Below are 16,606 nucleotides of genomic sequence, written 5' to 3' on the forward strand. Positions count from 1 at the left end.
ACTTACATTCCCACCAGTAGTGTACAGGGCTTCCCTTTTCTCCACATCCTCACCAACACCTAGCTTTTTGATAATAGCCATTGTAACAGGTGTGAGGTGATATCTCATTGTGGTTTGATTTGCATTTCCCTGATGATTAATGATGTTGAGCACCTTTTAATGTACCTGTTGGCCATTTGCATGTCTTCTTTGGAGAAATGTCTATAAATATCCTTTGCTCATTTTTTTAAATTAGGAGGTTTTTTTGCTATTGAGTTATATGAGTTTCTTATATATTTTGGATATTAACCCCTTATCAGATAGATGGTTTGCAAATATTTTCTCCCATTCTGTAGGTTGTCTTTTTTCACTCTGTTGGTTACTTCCTTTGCTGTGCAAAAGCTTTTTAGTTCATCTCTTTTTGCTTTTCTGCCTGAGCTTTGGTGTCATAACCACAAAATCATTGCCCAGACCAATGTCAAGAAGCTTTTTCCCTATGTTTTCTTCTAGTAGTTTTAGACTCTGATATTAAGTTTTTAATCCATTTTGAGTTGATTTTTGTATATGATGATTTAGGGTCCAATTTCATTCTTCTGCATGTGAATATTTAGTTTTGCCAGCACCATTTATTGAAGAGACCATCCTTTCCTCATTGTGTGTTCCTGATACCCTTTTTGAAGATCAGTTGACTGATATGCATGGATTTGTTTCTGGGCTCTCTATTCTGTTCCATTCGTCTGTGTGTCTGTTTTTAATGCCAGTACCATACCGTTTTGATTACAATAGCTTTGTAATATATTTTAAAACCAGGAAATCTGATGCCTCCAGTTTGGTTCTTCTTGTTGAACCCATGCTTTGCAACTTAAAATAGCTGTAGGACTTTCTGTTACCTAAGAAAGACCAGAAACGCCATACAGTTGACTCACTTTATATCCAGGTGGCAGACAGGGGAATTAGCCCCATATGATATATTTAAAGGATCAGTGAAAGATGAAAGTAAAATTAATTTATGATTGCTTTTTATGACTAATGGTTTTCCAGTGTGCTAATTATTTTATTGTTTGCACTTTTCTTAAAATCATCTTTTCCTTTGACTCCCAAGATTCTGCTTCTCTGATTTGTTTTCTATTTCTTTTGATGATTAGTCCTCTTTAATCTGGCCCTTCAACTTACATATCAACGTCTGTGATTTCAACCTCTACATGCCTGTAAATGACTTTCAAATATATTATCACATCTTCAGATCTCCATCATGGGCTCTAGGCCTATGGCTAGTTGTGTCTCTGAGTTTTAAATTTGCATGCCTCTCATGCATCCCATTCTTAATATAACCAACACAGAAAAAATTCTCATTTGCATTACTTTCCTCACCTCTGCCAAAAATTAAAAAAATAAAAGTCTCATGCCGTCATCATCTTAGTGAAAGGGATATAAATCTTAAAATAACTATTCAAGTCTGCACCACCCACGTGCGACTCAGGATGCTCTCAGATTGGGCAGGGTTGGCTCTTGATATTAGCATACGCTGCTGCTGGAAAGAGCTATTGAAAGCAAGAGCCACCATGTGTAATGCAGCTTCTCTGAAACAAATAAAGCCTCCCTTAACCACAAAGACCCAAAGAAATCAGCAGGATTTGTCCCTTGTTAAATCAGTCATCTGGAATGCCCTTGTCTAGAGTTGACCCTTCTATTCCACTGATGAATTCTACTGTCGCATTTCACTTTAACATCGATGATAGAGAAGAAATCCTCTAGCACAGAAGGTCATAGAGAAAGATGTTTCAAAATGTGACAATGAGAACTGCTTGAATGTATACTTTTGCTCATCACTGAAAAGAGATAAAAATGGATTTTATTCTTTTTATGTTTTCCATTCCTTTCCTGAATGATATTGAAATCTGTTTGTTGACTTCTGGTTGTTCTTGTGTATATATACTAACACTGACTATTTTGAAGATGTGTACAAAGATGGCTACAACATATGGGATTCCATCTAGTATAAGGAATTTTTGTTTTCTGAAGGAAAAAATCCACTCATAGTCTAAATGTATACAGACATGCAGTTAGGAAAATAACTGTTTGTGCCCAGATGTTAAAATTTTTAAAAAAGAAAGAAAATCATCTAAAATCATTTGACTGTACCTTGAATCATCTAAGATCATTTGAATGTACCTTGTAGGTACTTATAAGTATAAATTTATTTCATTAATTTCTAGAATTCTACAAAGATTATAAGTATTTTATTTTTAAGCAAGGAGAAGATACAAGTATCATTGTATCTCTTCATTGATTTTGAAAATAAATTGACTTTCTCATCTGCTTTCTCCATTTATATATTCAGGGGATTTTACTTAACCCCTCCGTGAAGTTCACACACATCCCTTACCCTGCTCCATCTTCTCTTTTATTGTGCACAGCTGTGTTTGCTATATTTTTCTCTTGGCTTATTTTATATACTTTTCTTCAATACTCCCAAGGGCAAAATAAATAACATAAAATAGGGCCTGACCCTAAACTACAGCAACAGTGACAAAAAATGCCCCAACCACAACAGTAACAAGCTGGAAAATCATTTGCCTGTTTTCATCCAAGTTGTCCATTCTTCAAAAGCTCCCTATCACAAAAAAGGGCATGTGTTTTTAAAAAGCTGATCCAAGGGCAAAAACCACTCCATTTACCTTGGACACATAAGGCAAATGTGATTTAATCAGTATTGAAAACAATGAAGCAAAAAAAAGTCTGCCCACTGAAAAAATCAATAAAGCAAAAAAAATGAATAAAAATATATCATATTTGTCTAAACCAAAAACAGTGAGACAGAAATGGGCCACATTCAGTTTGTCTCAGTGGGTAGTTGAGACCCATATTCGACACAGTGCACTCCCTAGCACTGTCCGCAAGTTGACCTGTAACTACGAGTCCTCTTTCTCACAGCCCACAAGACGGTTCCAGTTCATCTGGGGCACCACCATTTTCTCACATACCATCCAAACCTCACAATCCCCTAAAGATTTTTTCCATAATGACTTCTTTTCTTTACATTCATCAGTGGTATATTGTCTTTTTTTAGCCTTAAGGAGCGAGAAGTATCACTATGTATCTTCTACTGACCAGCTGACATACAGTGAACTATGATTTCCCTCAGATAGCAGGGAATTGGGATCTAGGCTGGCCAGGGAATCGAAAGGCTCAGACTTCTAAAACATAAAGTAAAATTCTTCTGTGACCAGATTACTTTCGGTTTTACTGCACAAGTTCTCCATTTCACCACTAAGTTAAAGATTTGGTCTGGCCGTCTTTTCACATGCATATTTCCGAGGGATCTCAATTGGTCTCTTTTTCTGAGAACCAGATCAATGACTTCAAAGGGAAGCAGATAACTTTCTTGTCCGTTGGTGGTATCACAGTGGAATGTTGGGGAATGTTCCTCACAGATTCATTCTCCTCTATGACTCTTTGTTAGCTAGTTCTTATCTAGGGTGATGGGGTTAAAGGGCAACATGCCTCTCATCAGCTAGCCACCCCAGCATCGGCAGGCGGACTCTCAACCACTGCGCCACCAGGGAAGCCCTCCTATTCATCTTTTAATACGCAGCCCAAACATCCTCTTCCAGGATTCCTTCTTACTTACTACTCCTTTCCCTGCCCCGATCCTTTTCCACCAGAGTAGGTAGTTGGTCCTTTTCTTTGTTCCCAAAGAGTCTGTACACATCTTTATTAATGCTCTTTCCATTTTTTCATTTCTCACTAGACTGAGGGCTCTTGAAGACAGGGACAATTCTATCTTGTTCATCTTTATGTGCTCAGTGCCTAGTCCAGTCCTGGGACATAATTAGCCCTCAGTGAATGTTACCTATGTTGGTCAATATCTTTAACTCAATTTGATGTTACCTATGAGTTGAGGCTCCAGACAGAAGAGAGGTGTCCAAAGAGAAACGTCAGTAAAGTTACCTATATCCTGGACCGTATCCGTGGGCCTCCTATTGTGGTAGCTCTTCCTCACATGATGAAGTTTCTGACAATGAGATGCACTATTGAAACTCATTCCCTTCATTCATAGTGATGTTTCCACAATAGTAATAAGTAGGATAACTCTTTCTCTTACTGTTTGCACAACTGGAAGAAGCTCTATGGAGAGGAAAATATATGAGATTTGTGATTTAAGAGACAGAAGCTAATTACCTTCTTTCCCATTCTATCCAGTAAATACTAAGTTATGTAAGGGCCCAAACAGAACTGTAATGGTAACCATAATGAACTGGTCAATAAACATCACAAATTGTTTATCTATATAAATCTTGACAGATTACTCTTTATGAAATCCATTTAGCAAGTGAGGTTTTCCCATAAGGATGAAAAATGAAGATTTTAAACAGATTGCGGGAGAAGCCCTAGCTGTACCAGGAGAGTCAGTGTAATAAAGGTTTCTCTATATTAATATTACAAAAACCATTTATCCTCACAAAATCAATATCACAATTCATCTTAGTTTGGTGTTTTTCTTTCTAAGCTTAAAATGTCTTTTCCTTCATTATGTATAATTTTGTTTTAATAAATGTGAAATGTATTGCATTTAGGAGATGCTCTTGAGGAAGGATAACTTATAAAATAAAATGACATCAAACTTGTAGCTTATCTGCTAAAGAGTCTTGGAAATGTTTAAAATTATATTTGAATGGCTGAGAAATTTACAGGAATCATTTTACTTAAACCTTAATTACAGAATTATCCCCAGTGTCCTTTAGGCTAGAAACAAACTATGATATTCAGAAAAGTCGCCTATGAACTTCACCCAGGTAAAAATCTCTCTTACTAAAGTTAAGCCATTATAAGAAGTCAGAGAAGTTGCATATAACAATGGCTGGGATAAAAAGACTATGAAATCAGGAAGAGTCACATTTAGTTACTCAAAACACTGCATGCTTTCCTAAGAACTGGTTTATTCCGTTTGGATTTGGAACTTAATATCCCATGTATATTGACAGAGCTGACTTGGAGTTAAGCATGTAGCAGTTAGCGTGAAGAAAATAGATCTCCATCAAGGAAAGGAATTATGTTATACACTGGAAACTATTACTCTAAATGTACTGTATGTAAAATAGATGTGATTGTCTCATGAGTGAATGGTAATAAAAGCTGAAATACTTGACACACACTTATTCATGAGTGGTGCAGTGATATATATATGCATTGAGAGAAGCTTGTCTCTTATTGCTTCTGCTTACCAATATTACATTAAAAGCCGACAAACAATATACTCTAAGTAATAGCATATAATGAAGTTAGGAGCAAATTAAATATTTTGTTGCTTCTGTAATTCCATTTTAATTTCCATGCATAATTTTCTTCGGATCTAATCCTTAAACACCTAAACCAAATATCTATTTGAGATGGAGTTCTGCTGCAGTGTCTATACATAAAGGATACAGTATAGCTGTTTGGAGGGAAACATGTCCTTTTATCATGACATAAAAAGGGCAAACTACAGTATAGTGGGTTTCAGGACAAACTGTACTTTATTTATTCCCAAGGTGATATTAGTCCATAAAACAAATTTGCAGCTTATTTAGTAGCCTTAGCTTTTATCGGCTTTTTAAAGGGTCTTGAATGATTACCCAGGAGATCACACCATAAAAGTTGCAGTGAGATGAAGTAACTCTATCCACCCAGCATCTTTATTAGAAAATATAGGGGAAGCCATACTTTTGTTTTAAATGTACCCTATGGAAAGTCTCTGTTTAAAGGTGGTAGTCTTCTTACGTGTGCTGTTTTGCTTCTCTGAGGCTTCATGGTGCCCAAATTGCTTATCCTAATCTGTGACATTGACATGGAGTGAGTGTTTGAATAATTCACTCTGAGAAAACAGGTTTTAGTTTCTACCATGGCAAAATGCCAAAACAGTGATTTTTTACAATCAACTTTGGGTTCAGGAAATCTAAGTCAAAATGAAGTTCTTTCATTATATTTATATCAACAGTATCTTTTCATAGATCAGAATAATGCTCTATTCTTTAATTATTTTGGGTGAATAAGTTTAGTGCATAAAATAAAAAGTGAAACATAACATATGTTAAAGCATCAACAGTATTTGAGCATATCTTCCTCAAACTGTTTCCTTAGCAAAATGTAGTCTTTAGAAAGCTATATAATTTTTACTCTTTATAAAACTATAGGATTACAAGATTTTTAGGGGGAGCAATAATTATCGTACCCAGTTTTGTATTTCACAACTTAAAAGATACTTGAAGAGATAATTTTATGGGTATCTCATCTTAATTTTTAGCTGTCAGGAGAACTGCTTCTGTGAGGATGGAAAGTTTACAGTGTTCTTAATTGAGCAACTAGTGTATGGAAAATAAACCATAAGATGCATCATGGCATATAAAAAAGCAATATAACACTTTCTTGGCATTAATTCGTGTACAAAGAGATGGCTTCATAGAGATTTTATAGTGAGTGGCATTTTGATAAAGGTGTTTTTTCTGTTTTGTTGTATTTTGTGTTTTTTAGCTCAGCAATCCTTTTCAATACACTGGCTAAAACAGACTATTTTATTCCACAGTGTTATTGATAGATGTAACTTATACTGTGAATTACTAATCGAAACGTTATTCTCTTTGATGGTTTATTTGTCTTTTCAGATGTCAGCCATGCAGTTGTCATCTCTCAGGAGCCTTGAATGAAACCTGTCACTCAATCACTGGCCAGTGTTTCTGTAAACGATTTGTCACTGGCTCAAAGTGTGATACTTGTGTTCCCAGTGCAAGCCATTTGGATATCAACAATCCATTGGGCTGCAGCAAAAGTAAGTGACCTCTGGCCCAATACTGGTATAGGAGGCAACATCATACAGGGCACTGTCTCCTTAATTTCTCTCTCCACCGAGAACTCATCAGAAAGACTTAGGTACAATGTGGAGAATTTAAGTGAGAAATGGAAAAAAAATTACACTAAATGAAATTTGGGTTCTTTCCCTTGATTGGATCATTGAACCTGGTTATACGATTACCTTAGTAGTGGGAAATTTACAATCGTTTGTTGCAGTGGTATCACTAACAAGGTGACCAAAGTCCTGGTTTACCCCAGACTAAGGGTTTTCCCAGAATGTGGGACTTGTCAGTGTAAAATTTAGGACAACATTGGTTAAGCCAAAGTGCGTGGTCGCCTCACCACATAAGAACATTTCCAGGTAATTTCTATAGCAAATGGAAGATTATTGTGGGATTTATGTCCTTCCACCCCGCCCCCACCATTATATGGACAGTATGCTACTATTAGTTGTTTATTGATATTGTAGCAGTTATTATCATGATTTATCACCACATATTACTCCTGTATTTGATATTCCTGTCTTTCTACTTTAAGTTGCATTAGTTTTTTCAACACCTCTCACATTTTTAACTCTTGGAAGCCAAAGGTTACATCATAGTGTCTTTTGACTTCTCAACACTATTCTCGAGGGCCTTGAACTGACTTCTCAAGGTCACCTGCAGCCCTACAATTTCATGGCATATTGATGATTTCTTTGTATCTACTTCAAGATCATCTATCCTTACCTTTTCCAGAATTCCCAAGAAATGCCTGCTAAGAACATGTGGTAAGGAGCCCTCTATAATATATTGTACAATACGTTTCCTCCTTGAGGTGTCCTGAGATTGTCATGAGTCACAATGTTAGGAAATGCCACAAGTCTGGACACATCATCATAAGTAAGCATGCCTGGAGCAGTGCTATCTATATTTAAGGAAGAGAGAGAAGTAATAAAATATTGGGGTCCACAGCAACTGTGCTAGTTTTGGAAGTAGTGGAAAGCAAGATGTAGCTAACGATTAACAAGACATATTCAGCTTTTGTACCTGTGTGTTTTATCTTCAGTATCCCGTGTTTCACTGGTCTCTCTGGATTTTAGGAAAAGTAAAATTGTAGGTACTTATGCTACTCTTGGGAAAGGACTGTCACAATTGCCTTTGTGTATAAATGCAGTCTAAACACCAATCTGGATTCATTGAACATTTAATTAATATTTTTTGTTCACTGGTTAGCTATATAGTTGATTGATTTGTGTGCAGCAGAAATTCCAGCATATTTCTTTGGATGTCAGTTGTGGATCATTGTTTATAATAGAATTGTGACAGATTTACATACCACATATGGAATCTTAGAGATTTTTTGATAGGTTCTGCCACTAATGCTGTATGAAAATATTGGCTTCTGCTCCATTTTTTGCTACCTGTTCTTGCACCTGAGACACAGTCTAGGAATTACACCTCAGGCAAAAGTGGATGGTCTTGTCACTGGAAACCTGGCCTACATTTCTTAGTAGTGGTAGATGTTTACTTTTTTTTTTTTTGTGGTACGCGGGCCTCTCACTGTTGTGGCCTCTCCTGTTGCGGAGCACAGGCTCCGGACACGCAGGCTCAGCAGCCATGGCTCACAGGCCCAGCCACTCCGTGGCACGTGGGATCTTCCCGGACCGGGGCACGAACCCGTGTCCCCTGCATCGGCAGGTGGACTCTCAACCACTGCGCCACCAGGAAGCCCCTAACTTTTACTTTTGATGAGTAATTTTTCTAGATATAGAGTTCTTGGTACCAACTATTCTTTTTTCTTTTGGGGACTTCAAATATGTCATTCTACTATCTTCTGGCCTCCTTTGTTTCTGTAAACCTTTAATTGTATTTCCCTTCAACTGTGTTATGAGTTGTTTTTTCTCTTACTGCTTTCAAGAGTTTGTCTTTCACCAGTCTGACTACACTATGTCTAGGTCTGAATCACTTTGTGTGTATCCTACTTGAATTCATTATGCTTTTCGGAATTGGAGATAAGTGTTTTACATTGAATTTGGACAGTTTGAGCCAATGTTTCTTCAAATATTTTTTTCCCCTTTCTCTGTCTTTTCTCTCCTTTGTGCTTCCCATTGCACGTATGTTGACACATTATACATAAGACATTTACTCACAGATCTCTGAGGCTGTTTTCACTTTTGTTAAATTTTTTTCTCTGTTCTTTGGATTAGATAAATCATATTGTTGTATATTTAAGTTCCATCTGTTGCTTTATAACAAGTTTACTGATTCTTCTTTCATTTCAAATCTGCCATTGAGCCCTCTCTAGAGAAGTTTCCATTTTAGTTATTATACTGTTCAACTCTGGTTTTGGTGTTTTTATACATTCTCTTTCTCTGTTGAAATTCCCTTTTTGTTGAAACAAAATTATCATACTTTTCTTTAATTTTTAGAACACACTTATAATAGTTGCTTTGGCTTTCAGTGGTAGACATTATCATCTTCTTACTATAAATAAGAAAAGGGTCAGAGCATCCAACTGAAATTTGACTGCAATCATACAATTACCAAAGTTCCCAAGCTGGGATGTAATCCCAAACTGATGGATGTAGTCACAATATTATACTTTGCTTCCTTAAAAGAGAGTCTTATACAAAGACCATTCTTGGCAATTTTGATTAATGCGTGTATGACCATTTTCTCAGAATCCTACTTTCAGCACATAAAAGTGGGTTCAAGTTATCTCATGCCCAGGATTTCAAAATATTTATTCTTAGAGTGGTATTGAACTATCTAAACCTTCAGGTCTTAGAAAACTCTCATTAAATGTCAAACAAGCACTATTCATTCACACTGTGAAGGCAGACAAGATTGTGGTTAGAGATGGTCATAAAAAGTAATCAACTTTAAACATTTGAAAGAGCCTATGTGTGTATATATGTGTATGATTGTGTTTGTTGTCAAGGAAATTTTCACGTAATGCAAATCATTTTCTACATCCTTTGACACGGGACTGAAACATCTATTTCTCTTTCAATCATCCCAAAAGTATTTTGCCATCTTAGAAAATAGTTTAATGGTCAGTTTTGATGGCTCTAACTCTGAAATCTATTGTGTTCCTGAGAGCATGAGGAGTTTTAGATGTAATCACTAATATTCACTAAAAAACATTAAATTGCCATGGATTACGAGGCTCTTTGAGAGTGCTGTAGATGAGACAGTTTATGAGTCTTTGAAGTTCCACTAAGCATAACAGGATTTAGAGCCCTAAATTAAAATTCACTGAAAGATCAAATGTACTGTCAGTATTCAACCAACCAAAGTGACCATAGCAAAATATGGCAAATCATTGAATTCAAAAATATAAGGTGCTGTTTGGAAGTAATTCTCTCTTCATGTGTCATTTTGAGATTGTTATTACTCACTATCCTATATCTGAACAGGCATATGGACAGTTAGAATTTTAACATAACGATGAAAATCCCCTCCAAAAAAAAGATAAAGGGGAAGAGTGAGAATGTATCTAGGTTGAATATTCTTCTTGAAAAACGTGACTTTAATATTATCTACCATAGGTTTAGAGACATTGTCTTCAGGAAGCCTATGCATAAGATACGGAATTTTATATATTTCAAATTCAGTGCTCTTGATATACTTTCTTAAAATGCTATTGTTGGATTATCTCATGTCTTTAAAATGGAGTATATCATTCATGAGTACTGATGAATTAGTAATAGCTCTTAGTTGAAAGTCTTTGCCTGGTGTGTTAGGATAACTTCACGTTACTACTCCATACTTCTCACTCTGCTCTGTTCCCCGAGATTCTGTATGTTCTGTGTCAGCAGGCTCTCTTGTGCCCTGACTCTCGGTTGGCTTCAGCTACAAGTAGGAACCTTCTGGTCATCTGGAGGAGGGCTGGCAGAAAGGGAAGTCAGAGCCTTTAGTCCCCAGCTCCCTGTCTCAGTGTGAGGCTGGCCTGGAGTTGGCTCTGTCCTTCAGTGAGTGGTCAGATGATGCTCTCCACACATCCCTTTCCGTCTCTGAGTGCTGTGCCCCTTCAAGCTAGGGATAATGTGTGAGAAAAACTTAACATAGCAGGCCTGAATGCTTGTCTTCAGAAAGACCTGCTTACAAAGTTGGCCTTTGGCTGGCATCTGGGATTTGGATTGTGTGATGACTCCCACCATCCTCAAAATTATTAAGAAGGGCTCACTGTCCCTTAAATTTTGTACAGATTACATGGTTTGTGCTTGTTGGGCTGCAACCCACAGGAAATACTGGCCTCCATTTCCCCAACTTTGAGACCAAAGAAGGAGTCTGGAGTCAATGACAGAGACATGAATGATTTAATGGATGGGAAAGCTTACATGTCTGAAACAAGGTCCTGGAGTGACACCCGACCGTATGCAGGGGAGAGCAGGCAGGACATGGCTGTGGCCTTCACTGGGGGGTGGGAGGGATTGCCAGTTATAGGGGGAATTACCTCTGGCTGGCTCTTCGGTTACCAAGGAAACCAGCAGTGGACCACGCCCTTCACTGCCTCTGATAAGAACAATCATTAGCTGGGACCTGGGGCAAGTATGTAGGAAGGTCAGTCCTCTGAGTAGGATGTAGGTGAAGCAGGCGCTGGCTGAACAGGGGATGTACAGAGAGCAAGAGGACAGCCCTCTTGAGTGGCCTGACCATACAATGCCTGACACCTGCTTTCTTTCTGGGAGTTTGGAATTTTGGTGTGTGCCAGGCAGAGACTGCCTACATGAACAGTCCCCAGTATAGACACTGGGCACTGAGTTTCTAATGAACTTCTCTGGTTGGCAACATTTCACGTGTGTTTTTATATGTTGCTAGGGAAATTAAGCCCATCCTCTGTAACTTGAAGCTTGTGCCTGGTTTCCCCCAGACTTTACCCATGTACCTTTTCCCTTCTTTGATTGTGCTCTGTATCCTTTTGCGGTAATAAATCTTACCCGTGAGTAGGACTATATAATGAGTGAATGAATTTCTAGTGAATCATTGAGCCTGGGATTGGTCTTGACCCGTGACAGAAGTAGTAGAAGAGCTCTGCTATTACCATGCCCAGAGTACTGCTCCATGTCTTTTGATTCCTTTACATTCTGCCCACCCTTTTGAAAAGAGTTTCTTTATTAAGCTCTTTGTTAAATCACTTGAGTGTGCACTTTCTTTTCTTCTGAAACATTGACTATCACCTAGTGACTGCAGGTATTTCATATAATAATATTGATAATTGATCGATTCATGATCGACTCAGAATTTAAAATTTTTTCTCAACAGAAAGATTAATGGTTTACAAAATAAGTTAACACAGCAAACTGTGCCTTTGTCATTTTATTCAGTGAGAAAGTCCGATTACATTATGCTTCTCTAAATGGATGAAGGTTTTATGCATCTTAAACCAGAGACGGGTAAATAAGCTGGTGGTTGATTGCCCTTAAAATATAGTTAGATATTGTTTTTCTCCTTTACCTTTCTATCTTCTGGGGAAAAAAATGTAGACTGATTCTCCCAAATAGGGAGGCTATGAAAAATATAGTGATAAGAAACAGTGTGTTCATAGTATATATTTATGCTCTAAAAACATCACTAAAATAGTGACGTGAATGCTCTTACGTGCCTGATGGAAGCAAACATATTATCTCTAACAATCACAGCATTTTTTATTTTATATTTTTTGTGCTATACAGCAGGTTCTTATTAGTTACCTATTTTGTATATATTAGTATATATATGTCAATCCCAATCTCCCAATTCACCCCCCCCCACCGCCCTGCTTTCCCCCCTTGATGTCCATATGTTTGTTCTCTACATCTGAATCGCAGCACTTTTTAAATTGAAGTATAGTTGATGTACAGGGTTTTGTTAGTATCAGGTGTACAGCAGAGTGCTTCAGTCATATACATATATTTATATATATTCTTTTTCAGATTTTTTTCCATTAGAGATTATTACAAGATATTGAATATAATTCCCTGTGCTAAACAGTAGGTCTTGTTGTTTATCTATCTTATGTATAGTAGTGTGTATCTTTTAATCCCAAACCCCTAATTTAACCCTTCTCCCCCCTCCCCCCCCCCACTGATTTCCCCTTTGGTAACCATAAGTTTGTTTCTATGTTACAATCACAGCATTGTTAACAGGTGTTATAAACAATCATAGCAACTCTAACAGGTGCTTGGTGTTCACGTAATACATTTAATTTGTTTCTGGCTAATATTTAGACTATTTGACATCCTTAGCATCCACAGCTATCTGTATCATCAGCTATTATTCTTTCTTTTACACTGTGCTCTGTGAAGCAAGATGACACATTGTGCTTAATGGAATGGAAAACTTCCTTTTAAAAAATCCAAAAATTACACGACTTATTTCAAGTTTCAACACAATTTATGTGTATCAACTTTTAATTTAATTAAGTAGAAAATAAATATTATGCATCCTTGGATAGTGTCTCTGAAAAATTCAAAGAAAGAGGTGGAGAGTTAGAGAAATACTGTATGTTTTCATTTATATGTGGAATCTAAAAAAAAGTGAACAAATAGAACGAAACAGAAACAAACTCATGGATACAGAGAACAAACCAATGGTTGCCAGAAGGGAGGTGGGGAATGGGTGAAATAGGTGAAGGGGATTAAGAAGTACAAACTTCCAGTTACAGAATAAATAAGTCACAGGGATGTAGTGTACAGCACAGGGAATATAGTTAATAATGCTGTAATAGCTCTGTATGGTGCATTATCTATACAAGTATCAAATCACTATGTTATACACCTGAAACGAATATAATATTGTAAGTCAACTATACTTCAATAAAAAAAAGTGCTTATGTAAACTTCTGTGGTTTTTTTCCCCCAACCATATTCATGTCAGCTGCATTGACCTACAAACGTATTTTATGTTTATAGATAAAAAGCTTTGTTTTAGAGAACTCATGATGTATACCCTTTGTTTATTAATGTCTTGGTAAACCACATGTCTTCTTGATAAAGTAATCCTGAATCAGAAAGACCTCTTTGCTGGATATCTTACTTAAGTTTACTTGTGTCCTTATTGATTGCCTTTGCTGATACATGCTCTCTCCATTGTAATTTAGCTCCATCCCAGCAACCTCCACCCAGAGGAAAAGTTCAAAATTCTTCTGCTATCAGTGTTTCCTGGAGTCCACCTGATTCTCCAAATGCCCACTGGCTCACTTACAGTTTATTCAGGGATGGTTTTGAAATCTACACAATTGAAGATCGATACCCATACAGTGAGTTTCAAGGTTTGGTGATGGAAAGATATAATATTCTGAAAATTGATACATTAGTTAAGTTCTTTGACATTGAGGAGACGTGTTGTTGTCTAGCATGGAGTGTTTCAGCAGAGAGAGAACTACACATCTCACTAGTAATCAAAGAAATGCAGTGAAAATGAGATGCTTATTATTTGTTAAGACATGAATGCTTATCAAAGCCTCAAAGATGAAAACAAATTACCCTTTCCAGGATTAATGAGGATATGGAGAAGCTAGAACTTACATAAACTGCTGGGCTATCTGTGAGGGTTCATTGGTATGACTTTTCGCGTGGGATAACTTGTTAAAATATATGAGAAACCTTTTGCAAACCGTTTGACTCAGCAAACCTACTTTAGAAAATGTATCTCAAATGAATAGTCATAAAGGGACACCAAATCACAAAATATGTCCAAACCTGCACTATTTGTAATTGCAAAATATTGGAAAAAGTCAGACATTCAAAAAACTTTCAGTAAATCATGGTACATGACATAATAGGATCTGGTGCATTATTAAGTAAATTGTAGACTATGGTCACCTATAAAGTACTCTCTTAGTTTAGTTATTAATGAATGGGAAATGTCCGTGAAATACTGTTTAAGGTAACTAAAAGATATTAAAATAATCTATGAATTATATTTTAATTTAAAATATATAAAAATACTGGAAGACTTACAACAAACTGGTCTATCATTTTTCTGGGTATAAGGATTATAGAAAATTTATCAAATATTTCTATTATAAGGGGTTCACATTTTAAATTCTCAGGTTGAAAAATGGACTTTTCAAAAAGGGAAATCAGAGTCCTAACATGCAAGCAAATAGTATAATTATATGCATACATTGCCATTTCCACAGAGGTAAAACCCAGCAACATGGAACTAAATTGAGAGAAGGATGTGAACAAACCATGAAGACTATCTTTGCACCTGAAACTATTATGAAGATTTTGAAGGAGCTTGTAGAAATCAAACTATTTAGACACATTATCTTAAAAAGATTTACTCAGATGTTTTAGATACTTTTTTCCCTAAAGACAGAAGGAAAACTTGGAAATTTTCTTCCAGCCCTGTCTTCTCTGATGTTTGCTTTGGTCATGTTTAGCTACAAGCTAGTTTAAGAAGCTAGTTTAAAAGAAACTAGTTTAAGAAACATTGAAACAGTGATTCCAATTCAGGTTTCCATGCTGTTCTCTTTGTTTAAGACCCAGTTTTCCAAATTCTAGTTTAACATGATTAATTAATTAGAAAAGTATATAAAGCTATGTAAAAACACTGAAGTTCCATAATCTTTCTGAAAATGATTAGGAAGGTGCCCTTGTTTTGACATATTGATTGGCGTTACAACTTTTGCATAGCATACAGTTTTATTTTGTGTATATTATAGTAGGTTACATTTTGCACCCAGTTCTGTATGACTTATGTTATTACATTCAGTACTCTGTGTTAACTCTAAATGTCTCTTCAGTGCCTCTAGTCTTCTTTGAAGTTAATGGAAGCTCTGAACTTTATAATGCAGATTGCAAAGGGAAAGGAACATCTGTCTACATCTGCCATGTTGGCAAAGCATCCTAAAAACCTGCTACTAGAATGTTTATTTTCTTCCAAATGTCAGCATGATCCAGGTGTCCTGAAACTTAAGTTTTTGTGATAGAAGAAGAGAGAGTTATTAAAATATTGAAAGTGATTTTGAAGATGACACTATTACTGGTTGAATTATTTCTTAAGCTGTATATTAGGGTCACTCTATTTTCCATATAGGTTAATTCAATAGTAAAATTAAACCTCAATTATACCCTTCAACCCAGAGGCATGTTTTACATAGTAACATATAGTGATCTATTTTATAGAACATTACATGTGAGTACAACACTCTGGCTCTTTTTCATGATTGCACTAATATAGAATCCAAATAACAGTTTCTTACACAATAAATGTGTGCTTGTTCACTAATCAGAAATTTATATAATCCTATTAAACAGGTATTATTTCTTAAATCCTTATTTTTCATTAAAAAATGCCACTTCTGGCATTTCTTGACAATCACTATAATTAATGATATGCAAATTATCTGCATGATGGCATTTGAACAGTAAGAACAATTGGTTAATGCTCTCAGAATTTTGTATCATTCTAATAATACCCTCATGTTTATTACTCTATTTCCAGTGTGTGGATAGCATGTGTAATATGAAGAGGAAACAGTACTTATATCCAGTCGTATGAACACAAACCTTTGGGTTAAATGAAGGCATTTGGAATTATAGGTGGAGAATCATTGAACTTTTCAAAGAAAATTAATAGTGTGTCTTCCAAGCAAGTTTGACCATTTGGTTGAGACCATTATAGAATTCCTTGTTAGAATAAAACTTTTCCTAGCTGGCCTGATGCACTAAGGGATTCTCCAGGGCAGTAGTTTCCAACCTAAGATCATAACACACCGGTATTTTCATTTTCTCCTGCAGGAAGACAGATTAGAAAAGAAATCAGTGTGCTGAGGATGCTTTCCTTCCCCCCCCCCCCCCGCCATATTTCCCAGCTTGAATCTT

General features: G+C 36.3%; 1 protein-coding gene across 1 annotated transcript in view; it reads left to right on the forward strand.

Annotated features, from left to right (window-relative positions):
• USH2A (usherin) overlaps positions 1-16,606 on the forward strand; it is a gene marked incomplete at its 3' end in the record, with an annotated part of 720,880 nt that overhangs the window by 169,289 nt on the left and 534,985 nt on the right. Inside the window, exons 14-15 of the mRNA XM_024739202.1 lie at positions 6,621-6,784; positions 13,873-14,031. Of these exons, the coding sequence (XP_024594970.1) occupies positions 6,621-6,784; positions 13,873-14,031 (323 nt within the window). The remainder of the gene's footprint in view (positions 1-6,620; positions 6,785-13,872; positions 14,032-16,606) is intronic.

Source organism: Neophocaena asiaeorientalis, unplaced genomic scaffold, assembly GCF_003031525.2.
Source record: "Neophocaena asiaeorientalis asiaeorientalis breed wild unplaced genomic scaffold, Neophocaena_asiaeorientalis_V1.1 scaffold477, whole genome shotgun sequence".
NCBI lineage: Eukaryota > Metazoa > Chordata > Mammalia > Artiodactyla > Phocoenidae > Neophocaena > Neophocaena asiaeorientalis.